At 46.5% G+C, this 16,071-nt stretch overlaps 1 protein-coding gene across 3 annotated transcripts in view; it reads left to right on the plus strand.

The window, feature by feature from the left end:
- Positions 1 to 7,121, plus strand: part of LRRFIP1 (LRR binding FLII interacting protein 1) — a 161,687-nt gene extending 154,566 nt beyond the window's left edge. For all 3 annotated transcript variants that reach the window (XM_027538063.1, XM_027538064.1, XM_027538065.1), the window contains 4 exons: positions 1,713 to 1,830; positions 2,887 to 2,966; positions 4,503 to 4,607; positions 6,261 to 7,121. In XM_027538063.1, coding sequence (XP_027393864.1) covers positions 1,713 to 1,830; positions 2,887 to 2,966; positions 4,503 to 4,607; positions 6,261 to 6,371 — 414 coding nt within the window. In that variant the 3' untranslated portion in view covers positions 6,372 to 7,121. The remainder of the gene's footprint in view (positions 1 to 1,712; positions 1,831 to 2,886; positions 2,967 to 4,502; positions 4,608 to 6,260) is intronic.
- Positions 7,122 to 16,071: the final 8,950 nt, after the last annotated feature.

Genomic DNA, 16,071 nt, shown 5'->3' on the forward strand with positions numbered 1-16,071 from the left:
TGCACTATGAATCCCGGGTCGGGGAATTAAGGTCCCACATGCAAAAAAAAAAAATTTTTTTTTAAGTCGGTTTTGTAATCTCTCAGTGATCAGCACCCCTGTCCGGCAGATATTTCTTGCTTATAGCTGATCCAAGTTATTTTCAGTGCTGTTTACCTACCTTGATCTCTTCTGCCTCAGGAAATCCGACACAGTTGTACGCTTTGGTCTTTTTCATAGTGGGATAGTGAAAGCTGCTCAGTCGTGTCCAACTCTTTGTGGCCCCATGGACTATACAGTCCATGGGATTCTCCAGGCCAGAATACTAGAGTGGGTAGCCTTCCTTTCTCCAGGGGATCTTCCCAACCCTGGGAAGACCTGGGTCAAGCCCAGGTCTCCCACATTCCAGACAGATTCTTTGTCAACTGAGCTACCAGGGAAACCCTTTTTCATATGCAAGGTAGTATTATTAAGAAATTATTCCACAATCACTTTCTTAGGAAACTCGATTCTCCTCATTTTCCCTCGTAAGCCTAATCAAAGGTATCTGCCTCACTTTTTTCGAGTTTTGAAGATTTCTCTCAAAATTGGGTAAACCACTAAATGTGGTGAGAGGATTCTCTTGAAGTGTCTGTGATCTTCTGTAAACCTGTGTCCATGGTAATTCTGTACTTGCTTTCCAAAGCAGTGTGCACCAATGGTCTGTATATCAATGTGGGTCTGTTCTGCTCCTGTCAATGGCAGTGGGGAGGACTTCCAACAAGTCCGCAGAGATTGGAGGCTAACAGGACCAGGGCTGGGAGACTCCCCATTGCACAACAGAAAATTCTACACACACACACACACACACAGCTGTTAATTGCAATCCCAACTGCTATGTGTGTGTCTGTCTCAGAGGGAAGAAAGCCATGTAGACACCAACCCCTTGCAGGTGGCAAACCTGCAACCTGATGGGGTTCTGCTGGGGACAGTGCTTCTGTGCCTGGAAGGCTCCTGGTGGCCTATCTGGCTTTTTAGTGAATAAAGCAAACATAATTGTGTACAGATTTATGAACTTGTAGATAAACACTTCGGCTTCCCCGGTGACTCAGCTGGTAAAGAATCTGCCTGGCAAAGCAGGAGATGCAGTTTCAATCCCTGGATCGGGAAGATCCCCTGGAGTAGAAAATGGCAATCTGCTCCAGTATTCTTGCCTGGGAAATCCCATGGACAGAGGAGCCTGGTGGGCTCCAGGCCAAAGTGTCACGAAGAGTCAGAGCATGACTGAGTGCATATGCATACATAGATAAACATTAAAACTATTTTATGGAAGAATCTCCTGAACTCAAGAGGAATTTCAGCCTTAGAGATAATTTTTCACCCAGAGTTACAAAATAATGCATGCCTGATACTGTAAATATAGTCTCATTTTCACCCATTATACTATTACTTTCAAAGAAGAGTGCTCACTGGCGGAAGGTTTTTCATTTGTTTATTATTTGGGTTTGTTCCTTGACAAATAAATCAGAAGAGAGACTCCCCATCTTCCCGGTGGGTGGTAACATTTTGCTGTATTTCTCTCCGGCTTCTTTATGTAACTCTTTACCTTAGAGAAATGCGAAGTGCTGGCAGGACAACATCAGATTGTACTTGTGGGGCGTGGGGTTTGACTTGACATGCTCCTTCCTTTCTGATAGGCTCTAGTCTCAATTAAAATAGAGAAATTAATGTACTTTTTCGGTGGATGTTTTCAGATTAAGAAACTCAAGGGGCAGCTGGAAGAGAGACAGAAGAATATCAGATTAGACACTCTGCACCCGGAAGACAGTGTCTTACAAAATGGGACGGACGTGCACGCGACGGATCTACAGAGTAAATGTCAATCCTCGTGTAGAAGGAATCCCTTAGCCGTGTGTGGCTTTTATTGTACTAGTGCAGGCAGAGAAAACTATCATGGCAAGGAGTGGCCAGTGTTCCCCACGTTCTCCCAGGAGCCCTTGAGTACAGAAGCAGAAAGCTGTTTCTTCGTGGGCTAGGACAAGGATGGGCAGTGGGCAGGACAAGCATGTTTCTGTCTGAGCCTAGGAAACAGAACAGGTACCCCAGAATGAGCACCAGGGTACCACCAGATGAAACCACATTTGCTATGCTGGACACAGTCTTTGGATCTGCTGACTGTATGGGGAAGTCAGAAGGTATTTTTCTGTGCCAGTAAACTGAGTAGGAAATGGCAATCTGCTCCAGTATTCTTGCCTGGGAAATCCCATGGACAGAGGAGCCTGGCGGGCTATGGTCCAAAGTGTTGCAAAGAGTCGGACGTGACTGAGCACGCACGCTCCCACAGATAAACACTAAAACTATTTATGGAAAAATCTCCTGAACTCAAGAGGAATTTCAACCTTAGAGATAATTTTTCACCCAGAGTTACAAAATAATGCATGTCTGATACTGTAAATATATCAGTGAAGAGCTGACTCTTTGGAAAAGACCATAGTGCCGGGAAAGATTGAGGGCAGGAGGAAAAGGTGTGACAGGATGAGATGGTTGGATAGCATCACCGACTCAAAAAACACGAGCTTGAGCAAACTCCAGGAGACAGTGAAGGACAGGGAAGAATGGAGGGCTGCAGTCCATGAGGTCGCAAAGTCAGACACGACTTAGCGGCTGAACAACAGCAACAACAAAATGAGAAAGAGGCTTAAAGGGATAAAAGCGTGCCCAGTCTCTCGGCCTACTCCCCGTTCCCCCACCATTTCTTTGTCTTCTTTGCTCTAGGGTGCTCTCCCTGCGGGGTGAGAGCGCCTCCTGAGTTGTGGGACCACAGGCAAGAAGATTACATGGTTAAGGGCTTGGTTCCCAGTAACTATTGTTTTAACATTTTAAAAGCCCCGAGAGCTTAACAAATTTTCCTTCTCTTTCAACCTTTAGGGGATGCCAACAGACAGATCAGCGACCTCAAATTTAAACTTGCAAAATCTGAGCAAGAGATAACTGCATTAGAACAAAATGTACGTGCGCACTTTTAAGCCATCATGGGCAGCCCAGCCGATGATTTAACTGAAGTTTTTTATTTGCTAGAAAGAACTCACCCTTCAAAGGCTGAGGACAGAAAGAGGCAGAGAATTTTAGAACCAAAAAAGGTCCAAAGGAGGATAAACAAGGCAGCAAGTCTCTCCAAGCATTTCCCGCAAGGAGAGGACATAGGGAGGAAAGGCCACTGCTAGGATCTGGGCTGTTAGCGGGCCTTCCCCGTGGCTCCCACTGTAAAAAGTTGGCCTGCAGTGTGGGAGACCCCAGTTCCATCCCTGGGTCGGGAAGATCCCCTGGAGAAGGGAATGGCAACCCACTCCAGTAGTCTTGCCTGGAGAATCCCACAGATGGAGGAGCCTCGTGGGCTACAGCCCATGGGGTCACAGAGTCGGACACTTAAAATCGATGCCAATCCTTTACAGGGCTTCCCTGGTAACTCAGAGGTAAAGAATCCACCTGCCAATGCAGGAGATGTGGATTTAATCCCAGGGTCACGACAATCCTCTGGAGAAGGAACTGGCAACCCACTCCTGTATTCTTGCCTGACAAATCCCATGGTCAGAGAAGCCTGGTGGGCTACAGTCCACAGGGTTGCAAGCAACCTAAGCATTACTTAGTGACTAAACAACAACAATCCTTTATAAACAAGATTAGTTGAAGAAAGTACCTAATGTGGCTGGGGAGTTTTCTTGAAAGTTCTTTAAACAAACAAAAAAATGGTTAATCACCAAACACTTGATGCAGGTGTCTCCCTCTTGCCTGGGTTTTCCCTCTTTCCCTCCCAGCCCGGGGCTCGCTCTGATCTCCTGATTTGGGGCACTCATACTTCTAGCATGCTGGGCCCTGGGACAGACTGTGTCCTAACAGAGGGGAGAAATAAAAACAGGTCCTCTTGCCCCCTCCATCATGGGTATATGTGGCTGGAACTTCTGAGAAATTTTGTAGAAACGAAAATGAGAAGCCCACCTCCAAAGCAATGTGTGTTTGGAAGCATGACTTTGAGGGCAGCAGAATCTATCTCCAGCCCCAGATGCCACCCAAAGCCGCCTCCTGTACCCCCCCCCCCCGCCCCCGGCACCCCGAGTCCCTTGTCTCTCTCCTACCTTCCTGCTTCCTCACCCCACCACCTCTGGAAGAGATCGGATGGGAGCTGAGGTCCTGAGGGAGCCGTTGCTTTGCCAGGCTGTTCTGCAGGATCGACCCTCATCAGAGAGGATGGTGTCCCAGGGTCAGCACGGTGGGAACCACACTTGGGACAAGGGTCAGAGAGGAAATGAGTCCCTGATAGGTGCCAGTACTGGGTTGCTCGTAAGTGTGAACAAACAGCTTGCGTGGCTAGAACCTATGGGACAGCTCCACATCCTAGATCATCATCTAGATCATCATTCTTGCTGCAGTGTCTTCTCTCCTTTTATTACTTTACACCCTCGGATCACAAATATAAGCAAGCAGTCGGGGAGAGAAAACAGGCCTATCAATTTATACACGTGATTTTTTTTTTCCTTTCCTTCCAGGTCATAAGGTTAGAAAGTCAAGTATCACGTTATAAACAGGCTGCTGAAAATGCTGAAAAAATAGAAGATGAACTTAAGGCTGAAAAACGGAAACTCCAAAGAGAGGTAAATTTTCTAGGCTATTTCTAGGAAAAGAATGGGTAATGATATTCCGGTTGGGAGAGCAGGGTGAGGATCTGCTGCCCGGAAGTCTGCCGCTAAACCATTCATTGTTGGTCTTCCAGGCCACTCTGAGGAGCCTTGCTCACATCGTAAAGGAGGGGTTCCCCTAAAAAACCTGTCATTCTGTTTTTTGCTCACGCGTGTGCTTAGTCGTTCCCACTTTTTTGCGACCCCATGGACTATAGCCCACCAGGCTTCTCTGCCCATGTGATTTCCCCTGCAAGAATACTGGAGTGGGTTGCCATTTCCTTCTCTAGGGAATCTTCCCAACCCAGGGATCAAGCCCATGTCCCCTGCATTGCAGGTGGATTCTTTGTCACTGAGCCACTGAGGAAGATCAGGATTTTTTGGCTTTTTTTTCCACTCTAGCTGCTCTGCTGTTCTCTTTCCTTTGATTTTCTACATCTCACACGAATACATGTGGGTTTACTGCTATTTATTCTGCTTGACATGTGTTGTGTTTCTTTGATCTGTGACGTCTCTTTTCTAAATAAATGTTGGAAAATTTTCAACCACGATCTCCTTAAGTGACTCCTCTTCCCGAGAGTCCACCTTCCCCCTGGGACTCTGATCAGAGGATACCAGACCTGTTCATGGACCCTCTGGTATTTCTCTGCCCATTTGTCATTTCCATTTCCTGTCTCCTTACTTCCCAATGTTGCAAAATGTACAGTTTTTAGAGATCTTCCAGTTCGCCTCCTTCTGTGTTCTGAAATAGACTCATTCCTGATAGTTCCTTTGTTGATCATAGCCTCATTTCGTGAAAGATTTCGTATGCAGCTGTTCTGTTTCCCACACTGATGACCAAAGCATGTTCAGTCTTTGAGGTCTGTTTCTGTTGTTTTGCTTCTGTTGACAAATGGTTCGTCCCATCCTGTCTTTGGTGTCTCATGAGGTTATGCTTGATTTAAATGTATAGGAATACTCCAGGCTTGCCTTGGGGGAATTTCCACTGAGGGGCTTGCTTCTGCGTCTGCTGGTGAAAGCCAGGGCAATGGGAGTTTCACTTGTCTCAGAACCCCACCCAGCCACCTGGAGGGTTTTGGATCAGAACCAGAACCACAGACTCTATTCGGACGATGCATGTCTCCACAGTCACAGGGCTGTGAACCCCCACCTTGGGGCACCCCCACTCTGCATGCTCCTGCTGGTCCAGGCGGCTCCCTACTGATGTGTCTTCTGCTGTGTCTCCCAGGCTCTGTGGCCCTGGCTCCCCGGGTACCATCCTGGCCTCAGGCATTCTTGCTTTGGTTTCTGGCTGCAGAACCCAGAAACCCAGCTGCACAGGGCTGTGGGGAGCGCCTCTTCCGGCTGGGCTGGCTCAGCTCTTGATTGTGTGTTTGTTGGCCTCACCTTCTGTGAGACCACCAGGATCCCCAAGACTGTGCCACGTCTGGGTCTAGTTCCCAAGGGAGGGTCCCTAGTTACTCATGAAGCTAGAATCTCATGCCTTGTGTTACTTTTTAAATTAAGAAATATACATATACACACCTGGAGGTATGTGTGTATTTTCAGGATCTTGATGGGTCTGGGTCATCATTGTGATTTTCAGTGGGGTTAGAATCAAAGCTTGCTGACTTTCACCTTTGTTTTCAGCTTCGCTCTGCACTGGACAAAACAGAAGAGCTCGAGGTGAGCAACGGCCACTTAGTGAAGCGTCTGGAGAAGATGAAAGCCAACAGGAGCGTCCTCTTGTCCCAGCAGTGAAGGACAGTTCTGAACAGGACACGGATGGGTGGGTGGAGAGCACGGGTTCATAGGCTGGTCTGTGGCTGCCCAGGAGCGCTGCTTCTCCCCCTGCTTCTCAGAGGACACCCCGGGGAGCACCCTGCTTTTGCCTGGAGCCCTGGCAGCCATGAGACGCCTCTGTCTGCAGATTGAGACCCAGTCCAGGGCAGCCGCTCTGCACCAGCAGGCCATTTAGTAAGCACACTGGGCCATGGAGCTCTGTTTCCGACAGTGCGGTGGCCTCTTCACCCCGTTTAAAATGGTGTTTGGAGTAAAGACAAATGTGGGACTCGAGTTCTCTTTCCATGTGTCTTGCTGAACATTAAGGGGAAATGTTTCAGTGTTGGGACTTGCTTTCGTGGCAGAATCTGCAATTTGAGCGACTTCAGTAGTATCTCTTAGTCTATGCTTTTCATACACAAAACACTGTGGAACCACAAGCCATTACCAAGCAAAACTCTTTCACTAGAAACAAGTGGATGGTCTAGAAGTAAAAGTGACCTTAAGCAGACTCTTTCCAGGCAACACTGAAGCTTTTCTAAGGGGGTTTTGCATCAGTTCAATCCGAAGAATACTTTTTTCCAGGGTAATTAGGCAACAACTTCACTGAAAAACAACAGCTTTTCATTCGCATTATTGAATCCTTATATTTGGGAAACTGAAGTTGTTAACTTCTTTTAAAAAATGTACTATTAGAAAAATTAAAAATTGAAATGTTGAAAGACTTCAGCAATGTGGTTTTTATTTTTCCCACTGAGAAAGAAGATCTTTAACTATTTTATACTAATTTTTCTGTATACTTTGGGATACTTTTTCATTTTCTCAGCATTATCAAATCAACCCATATTTCTTTCCCTCTTTAATAAAGAAGGTGTATTCACAGTGAATAGGAATAGAACACAGTAAGAATCAACACTCTTAGAATAAAAAGTAAACTGAAGAAGTTACAGACCAGAGTAGACACAATTCTAATATCTTCAAGGACAAAAGTAGAAGTCATTTCGATACTTGCTAATTTGGGGTTATTCTTTGTATATGTTGGATTTTAGATAATGCTGGTTTAGCAGGCCAGCTTTCAGGGTATTAGCAAGTGCAAACCAAGATAATATCATCTGTATGTATCCCTAGTGTTGACAGCTGGAGAGTGCTGAGGTAGGAGACATGAGTTGTGTGTATATAATTAAGAAAGCATTCCCAACAGGGTGCTAGAGGTCTGGGGTACACAAGGCTGCATTTCACTGGGTAAGAGGAATTTGGTCTCCTTGTGCCGAGAATATTTTACAGTGCTATCTGCATAAAATATTCAAATAAACACATTGAGGTATTATAGGAGAACGTAGAAAAAAATCATTTGAGCAGAATCAATCTGTTGACACCAAGCAGATGTGTTAATGTGTAGTAACAGAAATGACCCCCACGCCTGAGGTGCACACTACAACACAATGGTAAGATCTTGCCTGATGAAACAGGGAAAGTGAAATGCAGTCAAGACAGGAAGTCAAAGAGGAAGGCCAAGGAGTTCCATTTAGGCCTTGTCAATTTTGAGAAGCTAAAGAAACATAAAAACAGCTGTGTGATGGAGGAGTGAGTACTTCCTGACCACTCTGTTTAAAATTGCCAGCCTTCAACAATCCCTATTCCCTTTCCTGACTCATTTTTCTCAACTTACTGTCTAAGAAACAAGAGATCTTGTTTTATTTACCATCTCTCATTGGGCTTCCCGTGGCTCAGCTAGTAAAGAATCCGCCTGCAATACAGGAGACCTGGGTTTGATCCCTGGGTCGGGAAGATCCCCTGGAGAAGGGAAAGGCTACCCACTCCAGTATTCTGGCCTGGAGAATTCCATGGACTTATAGTCCACAGAATCGCAAAGAGTTGGACACGACTGAGCAACTTTCACCCCCCACTGGAATGTAAGCTCCAGGATGCCAGGGAACTGTGTGGAACTCAGGAAAGAGACCTGGGTGAAGGTATAGATTTAGGAGTCATCAGCAGAGAGGGGATTTTTCAAATCTTGGGACTAGACTTGCCTAGCTGTTATGTTCAGTTGCTAAGTCATATCCAACTCCTTGCAACCCCATGGACTGCAGCACTCCAGACTTCCCTATCCTTCACTATCTCCTGGAGTTTGCTCAAACTTGTAGACTGAGTCGATGATACTATCCAACCATCTCATCCTCTCTTACCCCTTCTCCTCTTGCCCTCAATCTGTCCCAGCATCAGGATCTTTTCCAATGAGTCGACTCTTCAAATCAGGTGACCAAAGTATTGGAGCTTCAACTTCAGTATCAGTCCTTCCAATGAATATTCAAGGTTGATTTCCTTTACAACTGACTGGTTTGATCTCCTTGCAGTCCAAGGGACTCTCAAGAGTCTTCTCCAGCACCACAATCCGATAGCATCAATTCTTTGGCGCTCAGCCTTCTTTATGGACATGCCTCGGGAAAGAGTGTAAATAATTAGAGGGCACAGGAAAAGCCAAGAACAATCTGATGGGCGTTGAGGAGCATTTACTTGTGAATGTCATTGGGAGTTCTTAGAGAAATGCACGAGGTGCAGTTTCCCAAACTGTTTGATCATGGAACCCTGCTTTTCTCAGAACCTTCTGAGACAAGGACTCTGCGAAGCACAATTTAGAAAGTACTGCTGTAGCTACAAGACCAGGCACAAGCGTATGAATTCCTTGTCTGAGTCCTCTGCTCCAAGCCTGCATCCAGAAGCAGCCCAGTATCCCTTTCCATGATGTTCTTCAATATCTTGACCCTGCACAGTCCAGAGTGCAAGATTCCATTCTTTTATCTTTACAGAAGGCCTTTCAAGTTGCAAATTTGGGTGTCTGAGGCTCATTTCTGCTTGAGGGGACTACCCTAGACCATCTCCAGGTGTTCTTCAACTGTGGTCACCACATTACGAGCCCATCAGCAAAACCATAGCTTAATTCATCAAACCACTCACTCCTCACCATCTTATTCATCAGAATCTTCTTGTTCCACTATTTTTCTTTCTTTCAGAGTCCTATGCTTAGTCACTTCATTGTGTCCAACTCTCTGTGGCACCACGGACTATATCCTGCCAGCCTCCTCTGAACATGGGGTTTTCCAGGCAAGATTACTGGAGTGGGTTGCCATTCCCTACTCCAGGGGATCTTCCCAATCCAGGGATCAACTCTCGTCTCACTGGCAGGCAGATTCTTTACCACTAGCACCATCTAGGAAGCCTAAGGGCCAGTTATCCAAATTTATGAAGATAATTTTCCCCACTTTTAAAAGGAGATTAACAAGACTGTTTCTAATCATAAATGAAAATAATATTCTCATTATGTTACTAACTTTGATCACAACCTTCATAATGCTTTTTACTATTCATTACAGTGCTTATGAGAACAGGGGGCAGAACAGAGAATACAATTTCATGCCTACTATGTGCTACAGTTCAATCTTATTTATCAGTATAGATGGAAAACTGTAAGTAAAATTTTAAAGTCAGATTCTACAACATGCTGCTTCGTCATTTCAGTCATGTCCGACTCTGTGCGACCCCATAGACCGCAGCCCACCAGGCTCCCCCGTCCCTGGGATTCTCCAGGCAAGAACACTGGAGTGGGTTGCCATTTCCTTCTCCACTGCATGAAAGTGAAAAGTGAAAGTGAAGTCGCTCAGTCATGTCCGACTCTAGCGACCCCATGGACTGCAGCCTACCAGGCTCCTCCGTCCATGGGATTTTCTAGGCAAAATTACTGGAGTGGGGTGCCATTGCCTTCTCCAATTCTACAACATAGTAAAAGACTATTCAACAAACAGGGTTTGTAGATGGCTTAATATTAGAAAAGCTAATACTTTTCTAACATTACACAGATTTCCCTGGTGACTCAGTTGGTAAAGAATCTGCCTTAAATGTGGGAAACCTGGGTTCGATCCCTGGGTTAGGAAGATTCCTTGGAGAAGGGAACGGCTACCCACTCCAGTATTATGGCCTGGAGAATCCCATGGACTGTATAGTCGATGGGGTCATAAAGAGTTGGACATGACTGAGTGACTTTCACTTTCACTTTAATAATTAGAAAAGCTAATACTAGATCAATTAGGAAAAAACATTTGATCTCTCGTTAGATCCTATGAAGATTTCTAATGACAAAATTCTTAGACTGAAGAATAGGATAATTCCTCAGCATCATTAAAAATACTATTTCAAACAGTTAACATCACATTCTATAGTAAAACCACAAATAGAAGCATTTTCATTTAACAGAAAACAAAGATGCTTAGTCAGCAATGTTTAGGCAATACAGTAAAACATGAAGCACTAATAAGGTATATATGTTGGAAAAGAGGTAAAATATTATTTGTCCTCAGTTGCAAAACTATAGAATTTAATGAGTAGTTGTTGTTCAATCACCCAGTCATGTCCAACTCTTTGGGGCCCCATGGACTGCAGCACACCAGGCCTCCCTGTCCTTCACCATCTCCTGGAGTTTGCTCAAATTCATGTCCATTGAGTCAGTGATGCCATCCAACCATCTTATCTCATCCTCTGTCATCCCCTTCTCCTCCTGCCTTCAATCTTTCCCAGCATCAGGGTCTTTTCAAATGAGTCAGTTCTTCGAATCAGGTGGCCAAAGTATTGGAACTTCAGCTTCAGCATCAGTCCTTCCAATGAATATTCAGGGTTGATTTCCTTTAGGATTGGTTGGTTGGATCTCCTTGCAGTCCAAGGGACTCTCAAGAGTCTTCTCCAACACCACAGTTCAAAAGCATCAATTCTTTGGTGCTCAGCTTTCTTTATGGTCCAACTCTCACATCCATACGTGACTACTGGGAAAACCATAGCTTTGACTAGACAGACCTTTGTCACCAAAGTAATGTCTCTGCTTTTTAATATGCTATCTACATTTGTCATAGTTTTTTGTTCAAAGAGCAAGCATGTTTTAATTTCATGGCTGCAGTCACCATTTGCAGTGATTTTGGAGCCCAAGAAAATTAAGTTCCTTAAAATATTAAGATATGCATGCACAGAAATCAATAGCTTTCCTATATATCAACATTGACTAGTGAGATTTAGATAATTTCATTGGGGATCTCATTCATAATGGTGAAAAGTAACTCTCCCCACAACAAAACAGTAATAACCTTAAAAATATAATGACCTATATTAAGGAAATCTGTGTGTGTGTGTGCTCTGCTGCTAAGTCGCTTCAGTTGTGTCTGACTCTGTTCGACCCCATAGACGGCAGCCTACCAGGATCCCCCATCCCTGGGATTCTCCAGGCAAGAATACTGGAGTGGGTTGCCATTTCCTTCTCCAATACATGAAAGTGAAAATGAAAGTGAAGTCGCTCAGTCGTGTCTGACTCGTAGCAACCCCATGGACTGCAGCCTACCAGGCTCCTCCATCTATGGGATTTTCCAAGCAAGAGTACTGGAGTGGGGTGCCATTGCCTTCTCCGGTGTGTGTGCTCAGTCGTGTCCAACTCTTTTCAACCCCAAAGACTGTAGCCTGCTAGGCTCCTCTGTCCATTAAATTTTCCAGAGCAAGAATACTGGAGTGGGTTGCCATTTCCTACTCCAGGGGATCTTCCAACCCAGAGACTGAATTCATGTCTCCTGCATCTCCTGTATTGGCAGGAGGATTCTTTGCCACTGCACCACCCGGGAAGTCCAAGGAAATCTATACATTCTCCTCAGAAATGTAAGACATGAAAAACTACAAACATGTACAGTAAAAATAAATATCATAAAAAAGTAACTTTCTCCTAAATTTATAGATTTAATATGTTTGTTAGGAAAATCACCTTGAGTTTTTGGGAGGTACACTCACAAAATTATTCTAATTGTCATCTGTCATACTGCAAACCTAGATAATTTTGATAAAAGACAGTTTGGGGCAGTGAGTAGCCTCTGCCAGGTGTTATGGATACAAAAGTGAAATGACAGACAGGTCCCTGGACAGCCAGCCTAACTCACAAGGGCACACACTGTTTTTCTCTGCCATATTTTCCCACTGCATTTCCTGAGAATTTCCAGAGTGTGGCTTCCATGCCATTAAAGGAGCTCTACAAATTGGCCCCACTCTTGTGCGTCTCAGTCTATTCCAGACATTTCAGCTCCCAGTGACTTCTCTCTGGTATCAGCTGGACTATATAGTCCTTCAGAGGAATTGCCTTAAGTTTGTACTCCTTGGCCTGCCAGATACACAGTGAGACCTCAGCAGGTGTTTGTGGAATAAGAAAAAAAAAATGTTAGCAGCTCCTGAATACAGAGATAAATATGCGTAAGGACAGGAAAGTCCACATGGGAAAAGATTCCAATTTTAACTTTCTATGTAGCACTCCCAAGTAACAATCAAAGGGAGGCTCTGGGAGAAGCAGGATTACAAGGAATTTCTATTCTCTTCTTTATATTTTTATGCATTAAATTCATGCGACTTCAATAAGTTTAAGTGTTTCAGTTATAAGAAATGAAATGTTAAAGTAATCAAATCATAAAGGACAAATAAAAGCTATTGTGCAAATACCATTATTCTGTACTTGGAGAAGGAAATGGCAACCCACTCCAGTGTTCTTGCCTGGAGAATCCCAGGGACGGGGGAGCCTGGTGGGCTGCCGTCTACGGGGTCGCACAGAGTCGGACACGACTGAAGCGAATTAGCAGCAGTGGCAGCAGTACTTGGAATGGGGTAAAATCACATTAAATCACAAATGTATTGACAAATTTCATTAAAATGTAACACTTCACATCAAAATTATGGAAGCCCCAAATCGATTATATAAGAATTGCCTGACAGGAAAGGCAGTGCTGCAGGCTACACACACAGACACCAGAAACTACTAGGAGCAAGAATCCCGCTGCCCCAAGGCTAGGGGGGAATATCTGGAGATGGCATCAAAAAACTGATTTTAATGCAATCTATGTGTGTTGCGGGGGGGCGGGGGCGGCAGTACGTACAGTCCTGTCCGACTCTTTGCAACCCCATGGACTGTAGCCCGCCAGGCTCCTCTGTCCATGTAATTTTCCAGGCAAGAATCCTGGAGTGGGTTGCCATTTCCTCATCCAGGGGATCTTCCTGACCCAGGGACCAAACCCACCTCTTTTTGGCGTCTCCTGCATAAGCAGGTAGATTCTTTAACACTAGCGCCACCCGAGAAGCCATTGCAACATCAAACGATTTTAAACGAAATGATATAAGCAAAAGTCAAAATCAACACACACAAAATGATGGGAAAATGCTCATTTTAAAGACAGGATAACGATCCCTTGAGGAGCCATATTAGAGCTGGAGGCAAAAGGAAAAATTAGGAGTACTGATGTGGCTATCTCGTCCAATTTGGATTTTTCATTACGTTTGATTTCCTTAAACGACGCGTTAAAATATCATTTATCTTGATTACTGAGGGTTTTGATGCCCCCCCTAAATTTTGAGCCCGAGGCCAAGTAAATGCCTCATTCTCTCACCCCAACCCTGTTCCTGCTAATAATAAAGACTGCCCGTAGGAGGACAGGTTGAATTAGACACGAAAGGACACGGGTCAGCGGTGACAGCTGCCCTAGGAGGGCGGTCAGGCGTGGTTGTCCCGATTCTGTGGGCGCGCGACTCGGACAGTACCGACCCCAAACCAGGCGGCAGTGGGGCCTCTGCGCGAGGGTGTGGCGCCTTTGCACAATCGCGCGGTCCACACGAGAGTCAAGGGTCCCGGGCTACAGAGCAGTTAAGGTTCCGCTGGGCTTCGCTGCGAGCTGATCCCGTGGGCCGCACCTCTTCTCCCGCCGCCAGCCAGCGCACTATCACAGCGGGCGACCCCGTTCCCGCCTTCCTGCCCGCACGCCCGGCCAATCACGGCGCCGCCCCTGTGCACGCTGACCAATGGGAGCGCCCCACCAGGCGGCGGGCTGAGCCGCCGGCCGTTACCCGACGGGCCCCGCGGCTGCACGCGGAGCGCCACTTGCTCTGAAGCGGAGGCGCTCGCGACTGGAGGCTTCACGAGTGGCGGCGGCAACAGCGCGGTTCTGAGGTGCGACGGGAGTGGACGCGGCGGGCTGTTGTGGCTGGCCAGAGCGGAGGCCGGGGCTTGAGCAGACGGGGTAGCGAAGCCTAGTTGAGGCGGGTCCCCGCCTGGGGTGCGCCCCCGCCCAGGGTTGCGCCCCCGCCCAGGGTTGCGCCGTGTGAGGAGGCAGTCGAGGGCTCCTCCGGCGGGCCCTGAGGGGAAGCGGCTGGGGTCCGGGGGTGCCGCCGTGGTCCGCGGGGTTTGCGAGTCCGTCGGATGGCCTTGGAGTTCTAGAATCACCCAATTTGGTACCTTTGCATTCGGTTCCAAGTGAGCCCCCCAGCCTCGCTTCGCAGGCCCCGAGACGGGGTCTTGCGCTCCCAAAGCACTTTTAGAGCCGAGTGGCGGGGCCGGACGCTGATTTCTCCGGAAAAAGGTGAAAATTCACTCGTGTGTTTAACGTTGTGACAAACACGAGCGGAGTCTCTAGAGCGGGTGGGCAGAGTACGGCGGCAAGCGAGACACTGTCCAGAGCGAGAGGTGGACGCTGGACGTTAACTAGTGTCCAAGATATGGAGGATGGACGGCAAAAGCGTGGGGATGTTGTCCAAACTGACAAAAGTTCCTGATGCTGTGTGAAGGGCCAGGAAATTTTCCCTAAGAAACGGTTACTGGGAGTGAGATTGGAAGGTTGAGCAAGAATTGTAGGTGGTTGGGGTGGGGGCACAGCAGGAGAAGAACGCACTTGGCACAACCTGTGTGAGGAAGTGTGTGTGCTTGTGTGAAACCCACCAGTGCCGAGGTGAAAGCGCTTGGCGCAGCCTGTGTATCCCACAAGTGCCGAGGTGAATGCCAAGGTGAATGCAGGGCCCAGGCCCATGGAGGGGCGTAGACGGTACTAAGATTTCAGTCACTCTCCAAGGAATGATGCCAGTCTGTTGCTTGGCTTTCAGTAGGAGGGTGAACTGATCAGATCTGCATTTAGAAAAGATTATTCTGGCCGGCTAGAGGTTGTTGCCCAGATCCACGTTAAGAGTCAGCAGTCCCTGGACTAAAAGGTGTCAGGCTCTGGTAGGTCACTGACAGGACCTGGTATGGATAAGGGAAGTATCAAAGGAGAGCAATTTCTGGTTTGGTTCTGGGATTGAAAACACAGGAAGGAGGGAATGGTTTGGTAAATGAGAGCTGGGAGAGCAGAATAAAAAGGAGTATATGCCTAGGAGTGGAATTGCTGGATCACATAGTTATTCTTTTTTTTTTTTTTTTTTAAGAACTGCCAGATTGTTTTCCAAAATGGCTGTACCATTTTACATTCTCACCAGCAGTGTAAGAGGGTTCCAGGTTCTCCATTTCCTTGCCTGTGTGTGTGTGTGCACAGGCTCAGTTACTCAGTTCTGTCCACTCTTGTATCCCATGGACTGTAGCCCGCCAGGCTCTTCTGTCCGTGGGATTCTCCAGGCAAGAATACTGGAGTGGGTTGCTATTTCCTTCTCCAGGGGATCTTCCTGACCCAGGGATCAAACCTGCCTTGGATTGGCAGGTGGATTCTTTACCACTGAGCCATCTGAGAAGCCCCATTCCTTGCCAATACTTAACTCTCTCTCTTTTTTTTAACAGCCATCCTAGTAGGTGTAAAGTGTTATCTCATTGTGGTTTTGATTTGCCTTTCCCTAATGCATGGTGGTGGCTCAGCTTGTAAAG

The sequence above is a fragment of the Bos indicus x Bos taurus genome, chromosome 3 (genome assembly GCF_003369695.1).
Source record: "Bos indicus x Bos taurus breed Angus x Brahman F1 hybrid chromosome 3, Bos_hybrid_MaternalHap_v2.0, whole genome shotgun sequence".
Classification (NCBI taxonomy): Eukaryota; Metazoa; Chordata; class Mammalia; order Artiodactyla; family Bovidae; genus Bos; species Bos indicus x Bos taurus.